The following is a 22509-nucleotide window of genomic DNA, read 5'->3' on the forward strand; positions in this document are numbered from 1 at the left end:
TTCTAGTATAGATCTTGAGGATTCTATCAGACTGTTCAATAGTTTGTTTGACTGACTCTTTTATTAAACAGGGAAGAGGCTCTGTTTTGCTGCTAAAGTAACGTTTCTTGAGTAATTCTTGTCGACCGTCTAATATCGTTTTCGATCTGTCATTATCAAACACAAGCAAGGTTTCAAACTTGTTTAAGATCTACTAGTATGCTTAATAAATGTCCTTGATGATTCTCCTGCATGGCTTCTCAAGACAAAGCCCATTGAATCTCAATGTTATTTACTGTAACCTTCCCGAGGCACAACATAAGAGATTGAAAAAATTCCAAGGTCAACCTAGTCTTAAAACTGAATTGACTGGAAACTTAAGCCAGATAAATACAAGCCTTCTGCAGTCTTAAGAGTAGTTTCACTGAAAACTTTTCGAAAAAGCTATTCCCAATCTGTTGTAATGAAGCGATCTCGAACCGACGATATCAATGTTCGTAACAAATTTCAGCCCAGTTTGAGACTACTTCGACTTCGAGAAATCCTGGTAACAGAATACCTGATAGCATGAACAACTGCATTCAACAAATTGTATTCTGTTCGATTCAGTGTTTTTTTTTTTTTTTTTTTTTTTTTTACTGAAATAGCATTTGGCAAACCAGTAGAGCTGTGTGGTTTTGAAGGCAGAGTTTTTCATTTATTCAGAAACTCTTTTTCTATACGGATGCATTTTACTTGAATGATACTTATTCTACGCATGATCGTGAACTGTTTCCAGCTATACCCATGACTTAGTCGCTCTGAAATACTAGCTAATGGTAATACGACTTAGCCGTTATGTCGTCGTGAAGACAAAGGCATGTTTATTGAAAGCAAAACAGATTTTCAAGGGTTCCCTCTGTTCAACAACTTGATGGCAATCAAATCGAAAGGGTCAAGACTTAGAAATGCGTCGGTGTGTACTGAGATGAAACGCTCAGTTTTTGTGAGTTATATCTCTGAGATCACAAGTCAAGGTAGCTCATCCCTTGGCGACCTCAAGATGCTAAGGGTGTAATTTCATCATAATATCTTTAAGCCAATTTGCAGCTCTCTAAAATCCTACCGCATCTCTGTGTTTCCAATATGCTTAGCATACTTGATCTTCTAAGAAGCTCTGACAAGTGTCCTCCTGGTTTTAAACATCGATTTCTTCTCGCTACGAGAAATATATAACTTACTTTTACCGTACACTAGAATAAAGGTATCCAACTGTACTACAAAGGAATATGTAAACAGACAACAGTAAGTCGGCTATAAATGCAAGTTTGTATTAGGTATCGTGACATACCAATCTCAGTTTTGTCAAGTTTTAATCGTCAGATTTGAGATAATTGTTTGGTTAATATGCCAGTGAGCACAGACATCAGTTGGAAAACAGTAAATTTACCTTTGAAAACCTGGAGACTATGAACTTTAACATATTAAGCTTTTACACAAGTCCTTTCTACATTTTGGATTAATATGTAAAATGCTCCTCACGCGAACTTCCAAGGGAAATATAACTTTGCCGTAATACATATGCGTTATTGACCAAGCGTGAGGTCAAGATGGCTGGATATTGGCCAAGTTCTTTTTTTGCGTTTTTATGGACCGAGACGAAGTCGAGGTCCATATAAACGCAAAAAAAGAACGAGGCCAATATCCAGCCATCTTGACCGAACAAGCTTGGTCAATAAAGGATTTATTATATGGCTTTACCTTCAAGTTAAAACTACAACCACAAAACAAAACAGGACATGAAACTGCTCTTCTCGGAAAAAAATTCTTCATAGCCGGCCGGTGCAAGATTTATTTTCAGTGCATTTTTGGATTAGCATGTAATCGTGGAAAACAAGGAATCCTAAATTATCTTAATGCTCTAACTTTATAATGGCTTAAAGGGAGTATACAATTATTGAGAACGAAAAATTTAGGTAGATTTTCGCAAGAGCGGGAAGATTTGAATAGAATCCGGCAAACTCGCCATTTTCAGCCGATCGCACGGTGGCGTAAATAATAAACATTTTTCAGGATTTTTACACAGTTTTCGGCTTCCAATCATTTATTCTTGAATGAAACAATAGATTTTGAGATTATATGCAAACATAAGCCGAAAAAAAACCCCGGGTGAATCAGAAAACTGGGCGAAACTTTGACAAGATTTTGTTGTTTACAACAGGCAAGACGCGGCTAAATTAAAAACGTGAGTTTCTTCGGCGAACTTGAAAAAAAATACTTTTCTGAACTGCTCTAAACACTTAACGCAACTTCCACTACGCTATGATTTAAAAACAGTGAACTTATCAATTTGCCACTCGACTTGAGACAATAAGTTTTACAAAATCAATTCTATCTAAAATTACTACACTCAGAGCAACTCACCGATTCAACTCACGTTCATTGTAGCTGAAACAATATACGTATAAAATATAGGTTCTGCTGTTTAAGCACTTTTCTGAAAATGATAAACAGATAGTAATTATATATTTGACCAGGATAGCAGAACAGAGGGTCTATTTATAAATACAATACGATGACGTAACAAAAAGCAGAGCGTGCGTTGTGACAGCAAGTCAATCTTTTAATTAATGACCACGACTTTCGAAAATGATTTTCTAAGATGCCAAAGTTCAGAAAATTGAACCTTTGGCTCATAATTTGCTCTTTATTTTCCTAGGTAAGCGAGGGAAAGTTTCTTGATAGTAATAGTAGTAAAATAAAGAAAGAACATTAGACTATACAAACTGACGTCTATTGAGCCAGCCTCATTAGCATGCTTACAGGGGCAGTTTTTATGAGCCAGTTTTTTGAACCGTGGAGCTTTTTGCTTGGCTGCATGATCCAATCTGTGGGGTAGGGAAAACCTTACTCCTTGATGTCCCTAAATTCCGACCATCTTTCTCCGAATTGATACGACTGTTGCAAGACAATTATATACAGTCCGACTCTAGCCTTGTGCCGGACAGGTCGCTATTGCGGACAACCTGGTAAAATAGACAACTAAATCCCCCGCAAAAATATATTACAGACGTTTGACTTAAATGGATTTTCGCTATTACGGACTCTCGCTATTAAGGACACTACCTCGCGGTCCCAAGGGTGTCCGCAATAAAGGGAGTTGACTGCATGTAGTTTGTTTAATGTGTTCGTGACTACGTGGTTGATGCGCGCATATAGTTTGCTCGGCATTGCTTTGTATGAGGAAAAATCAATCAACTGAGGCACCACTGATGGACACGCAGAAATGTATGACTTTCGGTTTGATCGATTCGCAGAAAAAAGTAAGCAAACAAACAAACAAATAAGAAACACAAAACACCGAAATATGTAAATAAATAAATAAAAATAATAATCAGTTTTAAACAGTTACAAAATGGTGGTATGATTTTGGGGAAAATGAAGAACAGCAATCGACATGGTCGCCTGAGCAACTTTGTTTTTGATGCTATCAAATTTAGACGTCATTTGAATACCCTAACGTAACAAACAACCGCGAAATTAATCTCTTTGTTAAAGAGAAGAAATCTATTATTTTAATACAGTTGCATCGCGGTCCCGAGAGTGTCCGCAATAAAGGGAGTTGACTGTAGTCTGTGTAATGTGTTCGTGACTACGTGATTGATGCGCGCATATAGCTTGTTCGGCATTGCTTTGTATGAGGAAAAATCAATCAACTGAGGCACCACTGATGGACACGCAGAAATGCATGACTTTCGGTTTGATCGATTCGCTGAAAAAAGTAAACAAACAAGAAACACAAAACACCGAAATGTGTAAAGAAATAAATACTAATAATCAGTTTTAAACAGTGACAAAATGGTGGTATGATTATGGGGAGAATGAAGAACAGCAATGGATATGGTCGCCTGAGCAACTTTGTCTTTGATGCTCTCAAATTTAGACGTCATTTGAATACCCTAAAGGAACAAACAACCGCGAAATTAATATCTTTGTTAAAGAGAAGAAATCTATTATTCTAATACAGTTTAAGCGTGGGAACCAACATTGGATCAGTCGCCGTTGAAAATGGTGTTTAGGGTAAAAAATACGGCTGGTTATTTAATGAAAACGTTGATAGCACAGTACAGTTAATGAGGCATGCCTCATACCTTTGACACCAGCACCTTTGGCTGTGTTCCACGTTTCTTTTGTCACCATGTTACTGAAGCGTTATTTGCAAGTCTCATTCGATTGGAACTAGTTTTCTTGTTTTCTAAAACTTCCCAAAATGAAATTCCAAGATGAGTGGCCTAATTGTTGTAATGCACGAATCACTGACACCACGCAAACGTTTATCGCTACACTGTACGTAATTCATCTTTTAAGGTATGAACACAAAAGAGAGGGTTCAGGCCATCCATTAGAAATTGTGTTGTTTCTCCGGCTTGTCTCTACTGCAACGCGCCTATGGAAGAAGTTAAGCAATATTTTGTGTACTGTCCAATGTATGCTGCTCGTCGTATTGCTTTATTTACCTCTGCTGCCCACTTACTGTGAGAAAAATGGCTTCTGGCTTCGGACAAGGAAAAGATTGGATTTTTTTCTGTTTGGTTCCCCGGATTTTCAATTTCAGTCGAATGTTCGTTTATTTGAGCAAGTGTAGTCATTTATTTCCCATTCATCTCGTTTTTCTTAGTTTTGCTTTATAGTTTTCTTTTCTTTTTTTTTTTTTTTTACTAATTGTACTCGTGTTAGCCCTGTTAATTAGTCCGTCTCTGCCATGTCTTTATGCGGATTAGTTGATCCGACGTAAGCTCTCTCGATGAGCACCTAGTTGCCCTTAGAGCAAATGTCGTGTTCAAATATTGTTTAAATAAAAAAATAATAATAACAATGAAAAAAAAAAAAAAAAAAGAACATGACGCAAAAGGAGGTAATTATCATACGTGGTAAGGGCATGTCAGTCATCACGTGACAGACAATTTTATTCTGAATTGTTATTCTGCTGTGATGGCAAAGCTCAAGCCGGTAGGCCTTTTCCTTCTAATTTGCTGGTTTTCTCAAGGTATGGGAAGAAGGTCCTTTTCTCATTACCTAAGTAGAATGTAGAACCCAATAGAATAGGATGAAAAACGTTCTCGTAACAGGAAGAAAAGACTAAAACTAACGGATGATTATCTTGCGACTCCACCTTACAAACTTGCAAGTTGAAACTTGCAGAGCGCTTGTACTTTATGCGATGAGATATCACAATTGAAAAAAAAAATGTCTTAATATTCATATCCAAGCAGAGTTTTTTTGTTTTCTCGCTAAATACGTTGCCGGATGATTTCAACTTGAATTATTCTTGACTTTTGTGCGTGTCTATTGTACGTATAGTTTAGTTGTGGTTAATATTTGAGGTCATTCAACTGCGACACAAATTTTACAATTTAAATGCACATGTATGACTCCTTTGATATGCTTCCTTTGATTTCTCTCTTATTTAATATTGTTTAATTAATAACTAAATTTATTGCTTTTATATTGTATTATGTTTGCATGATATGGTACTCTAGTTTAGATATGAAAGAGTGAAGAGAGTGAAACACAGAAGGCAAAGTATTTGTTTCTAGTGGTAGTATTTTTAAATTGATAAGCAGTTAGCATAACTTTTCGACATTTTATAACATCTTTTAGCAGTGAGAAGTTTTTTTTTTTAATGAGCGCTGACTGGCCGGTTTACTAAGGCCTTGGGAGTACAATGACACGAGCCAAATTTTTACTACCCTGCGAGCAGAGGCCCTTCGATCTTCCTAGATAACTAGGAGGATCGAAGGGCCTCTGCTCGCAGGGTAAGTTTTTACCGCTACGATGAACGTAATTTATTCTGATTTAAGCCATTAGGAACCCGCGGTTGAAGTAGATATTCAAATTATGTTCTGCACTCTAAGCACTTTATTGAAAATGATAGATAGACAGCTATCAGTATTTCACTAGTGTAGCGGTTAATTGAACAAAGGGAATTTGCAAATACAATAAAATAACCCAACGTGAAGTACAAAGTGCGTGGTAACAGCAAATCAATTATCTAGTAGCCACGAATTCCAAACCTTATCCTCTGTTGCGATGAAAAAGTTCAGGCCATTGGGTCTTTGGCTCATAACTTGCTATTCGTGTCTAGGTAAGCGAGGGAATAACTTATTTATAGATAATAGTTATAACATGTAGAAAGAAACAACACGCTAAGTGAACCGATGTTCATTTTTCCGGCGTCATTAGCAATTGCTGTCCGGGTGCGTGCAAGTTTCTTGAGTTTGTTTGCTGAGCTGTCGGCTAAGAGTTTAATACACCTTTCTTTAGTCCACTTACTGTAAAGTAGAGTAAACATTACTCCTTTACTTGTCTAGTCAAACTTCACGTAATTTTGACCGTTTTTTTTTTCCCTTAATTCACACGACTGTGGTCAGTAATCCATATTAATGAGCGTTGTGTTCGTGAAATCGTGAACGAGTGGATGGGTTTATAGTTTGCAAAGCATAATTCTTTCTCAGGAAAAATAATCAGCTCAGTCGCGTCCTGAACCAAATGTCAATGCGGGAATGCACGATTTACGGTTTGATCGATACGTTTTCTTTGAATTTGCTCACTGATTTACGTATTGCTCTCTCGAGGACAAATCTTAACATAGTTTCAGTAGTTTCTAAGTCCAAGTCGACGGTGTTTATGACTTGATTCTCCCATTATCTTAAAGCGCTAATGTATAAACGGGTTTATACATTGTATTATTTCATCAGCAAAGAAAGGGCCGTGAAGCTGGCAAAGGCTCTCTTTATAATTAACTACACGGGGAGACTGTATCCCTTTACTGAAGGCTCGAATTATATGAAAGAGTTTTGAATTTCAAAAGATGCTGAATATACGAGCCTTTTATCAATAACTGTAATGGCGGATAAATCGCTATCCAGCCGATAAAATGTGCTCCAACTAATATATACATTTGATCCACTGGATATAGGGATTGATATTCTACTAGTTAGTCTGGCCCATAAAAAGTTACGATTTTCGTTGGCGGATTTCCCTTTGGTTTCCATAAACATGCTTGTATGATACACTGTTAGAATTAATAATCTTCTGCCCCAGAATACAACCTCAATAACGTTTGGCTAAGAATTCGAAATCTCGACTCCCGATTCGTCATTCATCGATTGTATCAGTTTCATATAGGCAGTGGCCCGAATACCGTTGTAATAAATGCCCGTGACTCATTTGTATAGCGTATCTGATTGAAAACCTCGAAAGAGGTCCATTGAACTTAGAAATTCATCCAGATTCTTTCATCCTTGAAATCTTAGGTACTTTAAATATACTTCCAACTCGTTTGGATGAGCACATATAGGTTCCAAAAAAGGAGGTTCCAGGTGCTTCTCAAGCCATTTTAAAACTCTGTAAAAGTGGTCACAATGGTATATTTAACCATTCATCATTATTTTGCAATTCATGGATTTCCATAAAAAAATAACCAATTGTCACAACTAATCATTATGCGTTACAAAAATCTCGACAAAGTTATAAAATTTAATACATATTTAGCTGTTTCTTTTATTCGGGATATTCAAGAATTCGTAATGTATTATTGTAAATTTATATCCAGTTGCATTTATTGATAATTGTCCGCCTCTAGCAATTTGGTTTTCTCCTCTTCATATTAATAACTTGTTTTACTCGATTAGAACCTAGCTCGAGCCGCTTCTCAATAGCTTTTAAAAATATATAATTTATTTCATTATTTAAGAATTCATACATAGTCAGCTTATTTTTTGTTCTTTAGCATACAGACTACCGAGCAAAGCTTTTGCTTCGTAACTACGTCATATGATTTTATTTCAAGGGGAGTTTGCTTCTATTTTCAATGGAAAATCAATTGCGCTGAGGGAAAAGAGGATAACAAATAGTTAAACTGCTGAGTTAAATCACGATTTCTTCCCCAAAACACGCTTTGGAAATAATCAAACATTAGTGAACGATGCGGTTTTTTCCCGTCACAAGCTCACCATTGATTGGCTGGTACATGCCAGAAAAGGTCAAAAACGTGATAGCGAGTATGACCGCAAACAAACATTTCACAAAGGCACTCTTTATAACGACGTCATTCAACTTAATCAAGGAAATTCAAAGAAATAAATCGTCGTCAGAATCACCCAAAAATCGATGATTTGGCTATCTGAAATCGATCGAGTGCGAATCAATCCTCGCCTATGCGTTTTGAATCTTAAAGTACCATACTAATACCACCAACTCCCCCCCCCCCCCCCCTCCTTCAAACAGACAAACTCATACACTCCTTCCTCAAATCGTGCACGTTTTAAACATTCATATGAAGATTTTATGGGTATAGTGTTTTAAAATGACCTCCAAGGAAGTTAAAAAATTGCAAACTTTTAAAACTTGGATTGCAAGTATTCTGGTTCAATAACAAACTTAATCTAGTAAAGGAGGAGAAGTATTCGAATATTAATCATAATACTAAACAATATAGGTCAACCCAAAAACAAAACTGGGTATTTCGACAGAACGTTTGTTGCGGGGGATTAAGTTTTGTTGCTGGATGGTTTTCATGCTTGATTTACTTGTCTTCATGATAGCTTTAACTCTGTGATGTGACGTCCGTATCAGTCAAAAATGGGTAAATTCCGAGTGTACCTTTTAAGCTTATCCTTCGTTGACATTGCTCACGAGTTCTTAATTTTCATAACAGTCTACTTCTAGCTGACAAACGCGAGTTGGAAAAAAAGTTATTGTCACATTTCAACTTTAAACGAACTTCGAGGTGGACTTTTAGAATAGCAATAAAACCTCTTTGTGTGGCCGGCTGAAGCTTTTTCCGCCTTCAAGCATAACCTTTTAAAAGCGTTTTATCTGATGTGTCTACGCCATACTTGATTGAACTTTTTTCGTTACCTCTTTTAGCATATATATTTTCTCTTAAGAAGCATCACTTTTTCCCTCGAATGGGATGTTAGCCCATCTGAGGCACCCTAGCGTCTTTGTTAGGTTTCCCAACAATTGGCCTTAAATTTTTTGCACCCTTATAATTAGGCGGATAAAAGTAACTAAAGGTGAGTGCTACAGTACTTGCGTTCCAGCACCGACAGAGTCGACATGGAGTCCAGGATCTAAATATCCTTAGTCTTAAAGGGGAAGTATCACGCAAATTTGCTGTCATTTCAAAACCCAAAAATGTTTGTCTGCCAGCAGAAACAACGAAATAATTGTCACGTTTGTTATAAATTATCACCCCAGTGCAATAAAACTGTTGATTAGTGCCTCTGGCCAGACACAGAGTAGGCCAGTATGGATTGAAACTTGAAAAATATCAGGCGAATGTTTTTCAAGTTCTCGCATTTTTGTTTCCAAAATGCGCTAGAACAAATGGCGAGTTTTTCCTTTCAAGAATTGAATTGATATTTTTCCTCTCGTCATTCTAGAATTATTTGGCAGCTGATTGAAAGTCTTATTTCATCATTTCTAACAAAAGATATCAAAACCCCATGATACTTCCCCTTTAAGGTGGATTTCCACTGTCGCGTAAATTTTACGTGCGTACAGGCGTAAATTTAGCTGGCTTTAGTTGGCAATCAACCCTCCCACTCCCGGTACGTCCGATGGTTAACTAAGAAGGGCTTAATAAATCTAGATATCACCCCAGCGTGATAGCCAGCAGGTCACTTGTGTACCATGCATTATAGATTATTGAGATTTTCAATGAACTGCTTTGCAGGATTCTGAAAGTTTTAACATAGCATGCAAAAGACCAATTTGAAGATATCTGTTGTGGTTATGTATGATCTACAGCACTGTGTTAAGTTATTCGTTACTGACTGGAGTTGCTTGACACATGAAGCCAGTTAAGGGCTTACTGATAAAAAAAAAGCCCAAGTTAACACTGAACCTATCGTATTTATATCCCTGGTAAATAATAACAGGAAATTTTCGTTGTATTAACCAACTTGTTTCCATTGTTTTCCAGGAGCGGTTGCTTCAGGGCTTGCTGACCCAAATGAAGGTAAGGCTTGAATTAAGGTGGCTCTATATTATTTCTTCAGTTTTCGCTGGTAGTGATATATATTTTGCTTGATGTTCTGGGCCCATTTGCTCAAAGCCCGATTAAGCTAATCCTGGATTAACATGAACTTTGATCCGAGTTAAATTACTAATCAATAAAGATTCTTCAAAATGATTTTTGGCTCTCAGTTTTGACTGAGACTTTTCTTTATCTTTAGCTTGAAATTAGGCTTTAAAATAACTTTTAAAGAGCGAGATGGGAACCTTCATAACCTTTTTATCGTAGATAAGCATTAATTGGCTTTCGAACAACCCGGCCCTGGTTCTTTCAGCCCTGCAAAAATCTCTGGGTTCAAACACAGTTTCGAGTACCTTAGTCCTTATGCTTTGCTAAAAACGCCGCTACAACTGGTAAACCCCGTTTCCATGGCAGCCAGCAGATGATACATCTGTTGATTCTTTCTCTTCTAGCTAGTGTCAAAGCAGGTTTATCCGAATTTCGTGAGGTAGGATTTCGCTATTTTTTTGTGTAAAGAAGAAAGAAACTCCATAGTATCTCCACGTAATGTCAATAAAAATTCTTTACATTAAGGTTTGGCCAATTTTTGCAATTTTCGCTTTTGCCATTTATTGCAGTTGTCCATGTATAATTCTTCTTTACCATGGAATACTCGTCAAAATAGCCTTACTTTTCAGGCTAAAACTGGCCTTGTTTCGCGCGCCAGCGTAATGAAAGTTCACGTATCAGTTGGAAAACTGCGCGCGCTCTCGCCATCAGTTTTAGTACCTAGTCGCCGTGTGTCAAATTGCTGTATGGAGTCACCTTAAATAAAGAGATTTAGTGAACCATTGAGATTTAGTGAACCATTGATTTGTGCGTAGAAAATTTGGGCTTCCGAGTAAAATAAGAATTCCTTCTTCTCGATTTTAGCACGATTTTAAGATTCCGAGTTAATAAAGAAAATTCTCTCTTGTATAAAGGAGGAATTTTCAAATTCCGCGCAAAATTTACATGTGCTTTTTTGCCAAATTCTTACTGTTTTCCGTTGAAACTTCTCAGATTCCTTGGTCCAATTTGATGATTCCGACTGATATTGCAGTTTTACTCGTGGAGAAAAGCGATTTTCCTCTTAAATCTTAGTAATTGCTCTGAATTTTTCAAAAATGTAATGCCACAATTTAGTTTGGAACGCGTTAGGTCTGTTTAATCCTTAGCAAATCCGAACAGGTAAGTGAGCGATGTGAGCTATCGCTGTCTCCAACAAGTGTGGGCAGCATTAATCCAGTTAAAGCTATTTACTTAAGTCCACAACTTTCAGGGACTGTTTGCTTGCATATATTGTCATATAAAAAGAAAAGAAAGAAAGAAAGAAAATGTATAGGTTTCTTACTTCTAAAGCGTTGGGTTTGGAAGATTCTGCGCAATTTGGTTTGCATGTGGTTAGTTGCCACCTTAATTAGGGTAGGTGAACAGTTGCCAAGTTGGAACTTGACTTGGCTTGGTCAACAGCTTATTAAAAAAATATTAGAGATAAGAAACTATGATGAAATAATCGATAGGGATCAATACTCGAATGACTGTCCATAACTGTAGCAAGGGAAAGTGCGTTAATGAAGCGAGACGAAAAACACAGCATTCTATCTTCCCTGGAAAAGAATATATCCCTTAAAATAGTATCACTAAGGCGAATGGCTACTTGATGACCAGCAGCGAAGTAGCTACATTTATGCCAGGGTTTTTAATTGTATGCACAATTTTTTTTGATAAAGACATTGATTATGGGTGACCTGTGACGTTTCTGTGAAATTTCAATTATCGAAACCAAAAAAGTATTACTCAACATTATTTTTTTTGATCAGAAAACCTCATTTGCATCACTTTCAAAAACAAAATTTACATCTGCAACTAAGAAACAAATTTTAAATTTATAGTCGCATATATAAATTGGGTGTTGAAAGAAAATGCAAACGGCGTTTTTTCTTATCACGATGATGACCTGTGACATTATGTATTCTTTCTGTAGGCGATGCCCGTTTAGTAAACGGTGGGGCATCAAATCAAGGAAGAGTGGAAATATACGTCAACGGCTCCTGGTCGACTATCTGTGGTTACTGGTTCGGTTACGATGAGGCTCGGGTAGTGTGTCGTCAGCTTGGTCTTCCTGCACCTTCTCGAGTGTATAGCTATGAAATTCCTTTCGGTTTAGGCAATGGATCCACATTAACCCAGCCATATAACTGTCTGGGAAACGAATCTTCAGTTCTCAACTGCACAAAGGCTGGCGTCAACCATTGGTGCTATCCGAGAGACATTGGGATCTCCTGCGGGCCTCTGGTATTGGCTGGTGAGTAGTAGCTCCATGGATTTAATAATATACTTCGAAGCTGTTTAATTACATTTTTTGTAGCACATAAATGATCGGTTTTAACAGAGTTAATAAAAGGCAATGGTTATAAACCCTGAAACACTTCTTTGTTATATGTTTTTGTTAGGATTTTTGGCCTTGACCGTGAACAGACGACAATAAATTTTGAAATTTGTCGGAGCTACTGACCAATAGAAACGTTCCTGTTAAGATATTCAACTGTAATGTGAACGTTAAAACAAGGGATTATGCATGCTTGCGGTCCTTCCAACATAAATTCATATACAGCGCCATTGTTTTCAGAGCAAGGTTTCATAGCCAGCCCCTAGACTTTTTCTTAACTTCAAAACATGGAACTGAAGAAATTGATTTTTTTTCCACACTCGATTAAAGACCACCGTGAGGTTAAATGTTTAAAGGGGCACTGTAACAAAGATTTTGCTGTATTTTGATCAAAACTAATCAAATATTTGACAAAGAACGTGTTTTGTAACATGAAATTGCCCTAATAACATCGGGAAGAAAATATTAAGGTTTTTCTCTTAGGAAGAACAAACAATAATCGATTTTCAGCGACTTCTCTAAAATACACAGGACGGACTTGAAAAAACTGGCCAATTTTTTCAAGTTGCAATCCACTTCCATCCTAGCAATCTGCACTGCCAGCCAAACATATAGTTAATGGTAGTTTCTGTGCACTAGTCGGGCATTTCGTAACGAAACTCAACCATTATTTTAACGATCCCATTGAAAAAAATACGTTTTTTGGCTATTCTTAGTGACACTAAAAATGGGTGACACTGCCCGTTTAAAAACTCAATGGGTTTGTTTTTGAAAGCAATCTCCACTTCTTGCTACATACTATGGAAGAAAAATCATCCTGAGAACGCATTCTTTTTGATGAAAAAGTTTAAATCATATCCTTAATTGTTTGGCCGTGGGAAGCAAGCTGACAGGTGGCATTTCAAGTTTATGATAGAAGATGTTTTAATCAAATTTGGTAATAGCCTTCATCACCTGGAAAAAATGTAAATTAATGTAGTTTATTTACCCACGAATCACTTAAGAGCTCTAGGAGCTCTTCGAGAGGTGTTTATGCGTGCCAACTCGAAATAGAATTTAGAGATGTTGTTTTCTTTTTTTTGTGGAGAGAAGAAAACCGCACATTAAAGGATGATAAACCGTACAGAGGCTTTTTGTTCAACTCAGTGCGCTTCCATTTTGAACACGCCTGTGCACGGCTACTGGGAGAGCATATCTTAACATCAGTACTGCACTGAGAAGCATTCCATTTTCAGCTTCATCTCTCTCTGTTTCTGTTTGCCCCTCTCGCCTCAGTCAATGTTAGAGGACGCTAACGGAAGAATATCTTTCTTTACTCAGAATGTGGAGGTCTGCAGACGGAACCGTTTCGACAGCTCTCCTTCAGAAGAGGTCAAAGGGTCACTGAAACTCAGTGTCAGTGGAGCATAGGAGACATTAATAAACCAAATGGGAATCACGTGGTTCTTGCCATGGATCCAATAAAGGACACTAGTTGTAGGTAAGGCGTTATAGTTCATTGCGTATCGTTCTAATTTATAATGAAAGGGCACACGTAGTTAGTCCGTGTATTGCTTTGTATTTTAATAGCTCAAAAGTTGTAGTTCCTGACAGATTCCAGCCAGGCTAGAGCAGGTACCTTCGCTTGGCTCTTTTTTGTGTATGTGAGGTCAATTTATAACTTTTGAGGGCTAACAAAAATTAGGGAGAATGATCCAGGTTAGAAGGAGTTTAAAACGACATGCTTGAGAAGTCCCAGTCTCAGAAGCTTTCAAGAATAAGGAATTAGATGAAGGTCTTTTTTGTGAGTTTAGTATATCAAAACTGTAGAAGAACACTTGAGAAACCTTGAAAAGGTATATAACCCATCACTTGATCTGCTTGTTCAACATATTCATATATACGTGCGAGTATACATCGAATTTTATGTGCATACTTATTATGACATGCCTTGCCGTTCCGTATTTTGATTTTAATTTTTGTTTTTAGTTTCTGTCTAATCGCTTGGAATGGTGGCCAAATAATTTTGCAACGTTGTTACTGCTCACGGATGGATATGCATTTCATATACACTTCATCCCTGAACATTACTGTCAGGTTTTCATCAACACGAGCCCAGGATCTTTTTACCTTTCGTTACGCCATCCTAAATGGCAGTATTGACTCAGGTAAGAAGTCTTATACGTCATTCAACGGTGTTTTAATAATCCGAAATTACATGTATACTTGATTGATCTATCTTACTTCTATTCAACGTGACATCCTTGGTTACAGGTAATATTTACTATTGCCTTGAGGGTTCATCATGTCTGGGCGTATTCTATGTGTAGTTATTGACAGGCTAATTAGTAAAACGATCACAAAGACATTGTCGATCTCTTAGAGATCCGACATTTTAAGATCTACTTCTAGTTAAGACCAAATGTGGCCAGACTTCATCTGAGTTCTCGGCTGCGAGTGCCTGGAACAAAATACCAAGAGAGTTACGTGAGCTAAGAACATTTGCACAGCTTAAAGTCAGAACATTTACTTGATGTACATGGATAGGGCCAATCTTATACGAAAAGAGATTAGAGCTCATTTTGTTATATTTCTCTAACTATTTTTTATCGCTGTATTTCATGTAAATATTTTTATATATTTCTAATGTGCTGGTTACCGATTAATACCAGTCTATCAACCTTTGTTGTATTTTTTTTTTTTATTTATTTTATGAGACTTCGCCTTCAAAATTAAAACTATAAACAGAGCATAACAACGTGAAACAGAAGATAAACGAGTACTGGGTTAAGGCAGGGAGACCACAACAGCTAGCGCCAATTACTGTGTGCCCAACTGTGGGTTTAACTGAACGGTCTTTTATCAGGATAAATAAAGTTATTATTATTTGTCATCATATACCGGCAGTTTGGAAGGGAAACGATATCCTTGTTCAGGCTGTGTTTTCCATTGGTATATTGATTTGAGTTTGAAGAAGGGAAATCGTTTTCTAAATGAACCTGTGATCAAGTATCTGTCATCTGTCTAATACAATCGTGTAAGTAAGGGTAATAATGGAACTAGAATGGCAGTGCTAATTGGGCACTGACATTTTAAAGGATTGTGCTTAATTTATACGCAGATTGATAAAAAAAAAGCAAAGATCAAAGCATTTATCTTCACTTTTGTATTTCTCTTTTTTATCGTTCGCAGCAGCGTTCGTGGATGGATGGAATGCCTCTGTGGTGAATTCTTCAGCATCAACTATCACTCTTCAGTGGCCAAAACTATCCAATGTTTTGGGAAAACAGGTTCAGGCTTATCTCGCCATAGTGGAAAATACCCGTGGTGATAAGGTAGCAGGAGACGTTCTTTTCCCAAATGTTACATCTGCATTCATAGAAGGGCTAAACGCGTCCAGTGACTATCGAGTCTTTGCGGTTGCTATTGATGTCCTAGGTCAGCCATACAAGAGTTTAGAAGTCTCACTTTCGACCACGGAAGGGGGTGAGTATTTGAAGCTGAGGACAGACTTGATGAGTGAAATTCGGCGTCACCGCCTCCTCCATATGAACTATTTGCAATTGTTTATCGGCTTTTTTTAACAATCCTTTTTTCGTTATATCCACAATTTGTCCTGAGTGACCTTTCCTTTGCTAACAGTACTTGACACCTGTAAAGAGAATCTCTCAGTATTCTGTTGGAAATAGCGCTTAAATTCTAAATTTTAGTTCAAGAAGTAGAAATAACATTCATGTATGCTTAAAATTAGATATGATTGTCCTCTATTTTGGCTTTTAAACTCCCTGGGCGCCGCCATCTTAGATTTCATGACTTAATACGGTAGCTCTATTGTTTCACACAAAAGAATTGCTGCGTAGCGACACCGGCAACCTTAATGACATCATAAAATCTAAAATGGCGTCGCCGGGAAACTTAAAAGCGAAAATAGGAGACAAATATATCTAATTTCAGGCACAATTGAATGTATTTCTACTTCGTATAAAACTAAAATTTAGAATTTAGACACTATTTTCAACAATTTACCGTCCATTTGTTTTCGGAGTAGAGGTTCCCTTTAACGCCCATGGCTCGTCACATAGCATATGCAAATCCAATCCACACAGCACTGAACGATCCTGCTCTCTGTTTGTTTGTTTGTTTGTTTGTTTTTTTTTTTAATATATCTTGCTTCCTTTCTCTTGTTTTCGACAATTTCTCTCTTCTTTCTTCGTGGTTTTACACTGCGAATTGGTCTTGCAAGCTTTTCCTGTGTTTCCATACAGAACTCTAATATATACCAAAGAGCATTTAAAACCGACACTTCAAAGCTCTAGATTGAAATGGTTTATTTCATATGTTAATGCACTTCTGTTTTTTCGTTATCAGTCATTTTCCTATTCCCTATTCGGTACGTATTTCAGGTTGATTTCATTTTTGATTTTTATTCTACCGCATTATCATTGTTCCTGTTAGGGCTTTTACCCAACTAATATCACAATAACCTTAACTTAAGGCTTTTGAGTTGATTTATTTCATGTACTAAGCCTTTTTTCCTATCTTAAATCATTTTTTCTAGTTCCAAGTTCACGGCCTTACGTTTCTTACAAAGTTCTTGGAGCTCACAGCATTAACATTTCGATATATCCGATTCCAAAGCAATATCACAACGGCAAACTTCTTGGTTATACTATTTGGTATCAAGAATATTGCCGAGGAAATGTTTCCCAAAGGGTTAGCGTCAATTCAGCAAACAGAAGCTACATTATAACTGGCCTCCAACCAGGGAAGCAGTACAAAATCTTTGTTGCTGGGTTTACTTCGACGGGAAGAGGACCATATAATAATATTTACGTCTACACTGGTAAGTGGACGTCACGGTCTACTGTTTATATGGTGATTCTTACAATTTCTTAAATGTCCAGGATAAACGTTCTTGCCTTATTAGGTACTGCAGGGAAAATGGCTTTTAGAACTCGCTTAGCTTTCAACGTGTTGTTTCGAGGTGAAAAGGTGACACATGAAGCATTACTGAGATGTTTTCCGATGTAAGCCGAGAGATGAAATGCTGCGTGATCATCTATAAAGACGTCGACTAAAAATAAATAAAGAAATAAATGAAAGCACGTGAATAACCCATTCAACTTCTGAGGCCTGGGGGGAGTGAAGAAGGCGAAATTTCCTCCCTTTATGACTCTGACATTATCAATGCTATGTCTATGATACCTAGAAGATTGATAATACGTTCAAATATGTTTTCTTTAAGTTCCCAACGGAAAATGAGGACATGATATGAAGTGGTAATTACATTATGTTTGCCAAACGGCGGCCATCTTGGATTAGTTAACTGCCTTAACATATCAGAAAATTGCACTGAAATTGATCAAACAGTAATCTAACAGAATGAAAGAACACCAAGTTGAGCTAAACACGTAGAAGGATCTAAGGTCAATTTCCTTCTTTTCTTCAAGAATATTCCACTTTTTAAGTTCGTTGTATCCAAGGTAGTATTAAATTCAAAGAGCGTGCGCAGACACCATCGTGATGCATCAACGCACAGGCCATTATAAGACAAACATTCGTTTTCTTTTTTAGTTTGTGAAGGTCATAGGGCACTGACAGAGAGCCACGGCACCCTGCACAGTCCCAATTACCCATGCTCCTATGGTGGAGAGCAAGACTGCCGATGGACAATCGAACCACAAGTTAACTCAAACAGCGTTAAAGCAATATGGATAAAATTCCACACCTTCTACTTAGAGTCCTCTACACCGCACTGCTGGTTTGTATCTTGCAATAATTTTCAATATAGCAAGCTCTCATTAATCCGTGGTATATAAGTTCGAGTAGTCTCCTACTGCTAGCTCATGGGAGCTAGGCCATTAACCTAACCTTAACATTAACATTAACCTAGCGTAATCGGAAGATTATACGTCCGGCTCCTGTTGGGAAAACTTGGATTTTTTCCCGAGTGTGCCTCTGTTACTGACTAGCGCATCCGTTCCTTTTTCTACGTCATGATCATCTGTTCTGGTGACTGTCAGTTTACCTGGGTCAAACAAAGTATATCCATGACACTTATTAAAATTGGTTTTTTGCTTTCAAAATCATTCCTTTTTTTGTGGTGTGAAACTTTCAGCGCTTTTTTGTGACTTTCGTTTGTTCATTGCAGGACAAGGGACTTTCTCAGTGTGGAGGCAGGAGAAATCTCCCATGGCGATAATGACACCATTTGCGGTTATATAGGTCCCTTTTCTCTTATTATTCATGGCGAACAAGCAAACATGGCATTCCGATCTCGAAGATACAGTTCCTCGAGCGGTTTCTCAGCGTCGTATGTTGGACTTCAAGACCCTTTCACAGGTAACCCAAAAACTGTCTGAAAAGAAAAAAAAAAATTAAATATGTATATATATACTAATTTATTGCCAATTTTAATTATTGTTCCGATCTTTTGGCCCAATTATCTTCTCGTCTCGCGTTTCGTTCTTTTTAAATTTAATTTTTTTTTTATTTATTTTATTTTACAGTCATTCATCAATCATCATGGAGGCTATCATTTGGCAACACTACTTCATCATCAGTACAAGTGGAGTGGACAGATTTTCCTCTCAATGTATCCATTAGCCATTTTATGGTAATGTTCACCGAGGAAAATAAGAACAAATCTGTTCTGTTTCAAGTGAACTCTTTGTACGATCGATCCTATCTCGTAAGAAGACTGTTAAAGCCATACCGGAGGTATAAATTTCAGGTACTTGCATTTACAGGGAACATCGGAAACGACACTTATTCCACTGAAATCATAGAAGTGCTCACTGGAGAAGGAGGTAAGACCGGTCTAGAAACTAGGAATTTGGTTGGTAATTTTTAATGGTTTGGGTTGTTCAAATTCACCCTGACAACTAAAATCATTAATTGTACCTTAAACAGGAAGTTCGGTTATAAAAGGGCAAGCACTCCCTTCATCTCACACCTTTATGGGCGTGAGATGCAAATTTGGACGCATTCAGCCGTGGGAATTAGTTGTTGACTATGCCTCAAAATTCATACATCACCACAACAATATCACCATCGAATGTTGATTTGTTTAACAGGGTTTATGCTGAAAACTAAGCCAACATTTATTGGTAAAGGACGTTGAAAAGGACACAATGCTGTTTGTCAGTTAATGCTACGCTGAAGATGAGAATGGCCTAGTCAGGCCTCTGTTAAAAACTTGAACTTCCTGATTGAAAGTCATTCTCGAATTGATGAAAAACAAAAAAATGAAAAATTTAAGCTTCCAAATTCATTTGTTTGTATCAAAATTGATATACGACAATGTTAACTAAGCCACATACAGATAGTCGTTAGATGTGTGTTGGTATTTATTTTCGGCCCGTTGACCGTTTATCTTTGACCATTTTGTTGTGTCCAAGCAACTAACCACAACAAACGGTTTACTGAAGAACTCTCCATTGGAGAACTTTCTTGTCTAATAACCACGTGCTATACATTATCGTATTTAAAGAAAATTTAAATTGTTTTTCTTTTGAAATAACCTGCAAATTCTTGAGAGTGTCTTCTACACGTTTCAGTGAAAGTGTTCACACGATCAAATTTCCCTCTTGTTGTATTTACTTTAAATGATTATTATGTAATTCCAGGGTTAATATTATTATTTCATTACTTGAGGTATTTTTTTTCAGATTATTTCTTCCATTAGATAGGCTTTTGTTCAGTGACTGTTGATAGTAGCTGTATAGCGCGAGCAGGAGCACTAGCACGAGAAAGTGACACGAAAAACAACTGGAAAAAAAACTAACAATAACAATGTCTTTTTTTAGCTCCCACTGCTGCACCATCCAATGTACGCGTAAGAAGCTTAAATGAAGGGAGAATAATTGTACTGTGGGATCCAGTTAAGAAACAGTTCTCCAATGGTCAGATACAAGGCTACAGAGTTTATTACAGTGAAAACAGATATTACTGGTACAGTGAAACCATCATTAACATCACCGACCCAAATGTAAATCAGACAGTTTTAAGTGGCCTAAATGAAGGCAGAAGATACCAAATAGCGGTCGCAGCCTATACGTCAGCGGGTCAGGGACCTCGGTCGCCATGGGTTATAATTACAGCTGGTGAGTACTAAAAAATAGCGCCAGGGCAATGTGTAGCTCATGACGACTTATTAGTTACCACTGATCGAATAAAGGGGTTTCCACAAAGGAACATGTTACAAGTACAAACTGAAAGGCCCCAGGGACGAGTTGCATAAAACTTAACGGCAGGCATAAATGGTATCGTCAGACGTTAAAATACTGACTGTGACTGGGCTGAACGCCTGGCGTAAGCAGTAACGCCCGACGTTAAATTTTATGCAACTCACCCTAGGTCTTTAGCTTAGTAAAGGTATCGAAGCAATGTTCAATATTTTACTATTAACGAGCTGTAGTCACGTTGTAGTGAAACATTGAGGGTAAAGAGTAAACAGCACGGTGGTCTTATTGCCAAAATGAATATCGTTTCTTTAGGGTTATTATAGTCATTGTAAATTAGGGAAAAATGTGTTTCAAAACAAGCGAACAGTGAAAGAAACTGAGTTAATTTCGCTTCGTTTCATTTCTACTTAGGATGCGGTACTACTGTCAATCAGTCTTTTGGAAGTATCAGTTTCAATAAAACGGATTACAGTGAGCTGCAATGTAACTGGACGATAGGTAGTGCTGGTATCAGTAATGCAGTGGGCCTTCTTTCCATAGAAGTCTACCTTAATTATTACAGGTAAGCGTGATTGGCTACTGAAAATTTTTCAAGAGGAGATCCACATCAAAAGCTTATCTTCCCCGACTAAGCATCGACAAGAAGCAAGTAGTATTTCTGGACTTTTATTTTTCCTAAATCCAAGAAGGAAATTAAAATTCATTGTTTTCCCCGTGAGAAGTAATACGCCTGGAGTAAACGTAAACTTATCCATCCCATAAAGATTGGATTCATCTATGCTAAATCGACTATACCCTGTTCTCTTTTCTCAGAAAACGCAGTAAGACTTACTTTAGCATATTTGTCCTATGCACAGAAGCAGCCTTTCGAGTCCCCTCTCGCAGCTTTCACTAAGAAGGCTGAGAAAGAACGGCTCACTTCGGAAAAAAAAGATTGCGGAAGAAATCGTCCAATCAACAACAAATTCCTGACAAATGTTTTCCTTTCTTCTTCCTTTCGCAAGGGAAGGCTGAATTTTGTCACGCAATCTCCAAATGTTACCCAAGCACGCTATATGTCACTGTAGCCCTTGACAAGTGACCAAAATAACACATAAAAGCACCCATTTAAATCAAAGAATATGAAACAGTTTTTAATGTACACGACTGTCTCTTTTCTATTGCTGCTTATTTTTATCATCTGGAAAACATTTCAATATTTCAATTTGTTGGCTTTTATAGCGACTTTTTGAAGATTTATTCAAGCAATGGATCTGAGATCTTTAGTCGGAAAGGATACTCTGGGAATCGGCAAGTCTTGGTGGAAGGACATTTTGGGGCAGGAAACTTCATTACTCTCCATGTAAACTTGTACAGTGGATACAGCCGTTTTATGGTTACATACGCTATCATAAGGAGAAGCCTTCAATCAGGTATGGTAGCTTTACACGATTGGCTTATCAGGACGTTTCACATTAATTTTAACGTTTTGATTTCTTTATACGAACTTATGTTGAGTGTTTACAACCCTTTGCAATGCATTAACATGGTTTTTGGCTAACCTTTCTCATGCAACGAGGATAAAAACGGGCGCCCAGATCGGAGAACGTCTCATTACACAGGCTACTAAATAGAGTAATCATTCCATTCTCTTAGTATTTTCTACCCCCTTATTTATATCTTCTTCTTGTCTTACTCTGCCCGCCTCGATTAGCTTTCGCTACCCGCGGTCCAGTGTTTTTAGTAAAAACAGTTGCATTTCTCTGCATTCATACATTTAATGTATTTATAAATTTAATGTAAACCTGCTGATGAAATAAAGGAAGCTTTTTATACTTTTGCTGATTTGAGGTCATTTCAGCGCACACTCCTAAGATGACCTCAAATCAGCAAAAGGAGACAGAGAAACAACAAACAGTACACCGTATACACAAGGTATGTCATTTTTATTG

The 22509-nt window shown here is 37.4% G+C and overlaps 2 protein-coding genes across 4 annotated transcripts in view; both read left to right on the top strand.

Moving 5' to 3' along the window:
• Positions 1-4929: 4929 nt before the first annotated feature.
• LOC146454472 (galectin-3-binding protein-like) lies at positions 4930-13897 on the top strand. The gene is made up of 4 exons (XM_085095362.1): positions 4930-5005; positions 9950-9985; positions 12009-12329; positions 13734-13897. The coding sequence occupies exons 1-4, from the start codon at positions 4951-4953 to the stop codon at positions 13895-13897; spliced, it is 576 nt and encodes a 191-aa protein (XP_084951488.1). The 5' UTR covers positions 4930-4950.
• A 489-nt stretch (positions 13898-14386) lies between these two features.
• The window catches only part of LOC146454473 (uncharacterized), a 50709-nt gene continuing 42586 nt past the window's right edge, over positions 14387-22509 (top strand). For all 3 annotated transcript variants that reach the window (XM_085095226.1, XM_085095227.1, XM_085095228.1), the window contains exons 1-9: positions 14387-14560; positions 15585-15878; positions 16951-17235; positions 17967-18153; positions 18544-18734; positions 18902-19201; positions 20201-20497; positions 20990-21140; positions 21800-21990. In XM_085095226.1, coding sequence (XP_084951352.1) covers positions 14443-14560; positions 15585-15878; positions 16951-17235; positions 17967-18153; positions 18544-18734; positions 18902-19201; positions 20201-20497; positions 20990-21140; positions 21800-21990 — 2014 coding nt within the window. In that variant the 5' untranslated portion in view covers positions 14387-14442. The remainder of the gene's footprint in view (positions 14561-15584; positions 15879-16950; positions 17236-17966; positions 18154-18543; positions 18735-18901; positions 19202-20200; positions 20498-20989; positions 21141-21799; positions 21991-22509) is intronic.

The sequence above is a fragment of the Pavona decussata genome, unplaced genomic scaffold (genome assembly GCF_977016875.1).
Source record: "Pavona decussata unplaced genomic scaffold, jaPavDecu1.1 SCAFFOLD_300, whole genome shotgun sequence".
Lineage (NCBI taxonomy): Eukaryota > Metazoa > Cnidaria > Anthozoa > Scleractinia > Agariciidae > Pavona > Pavona decussata.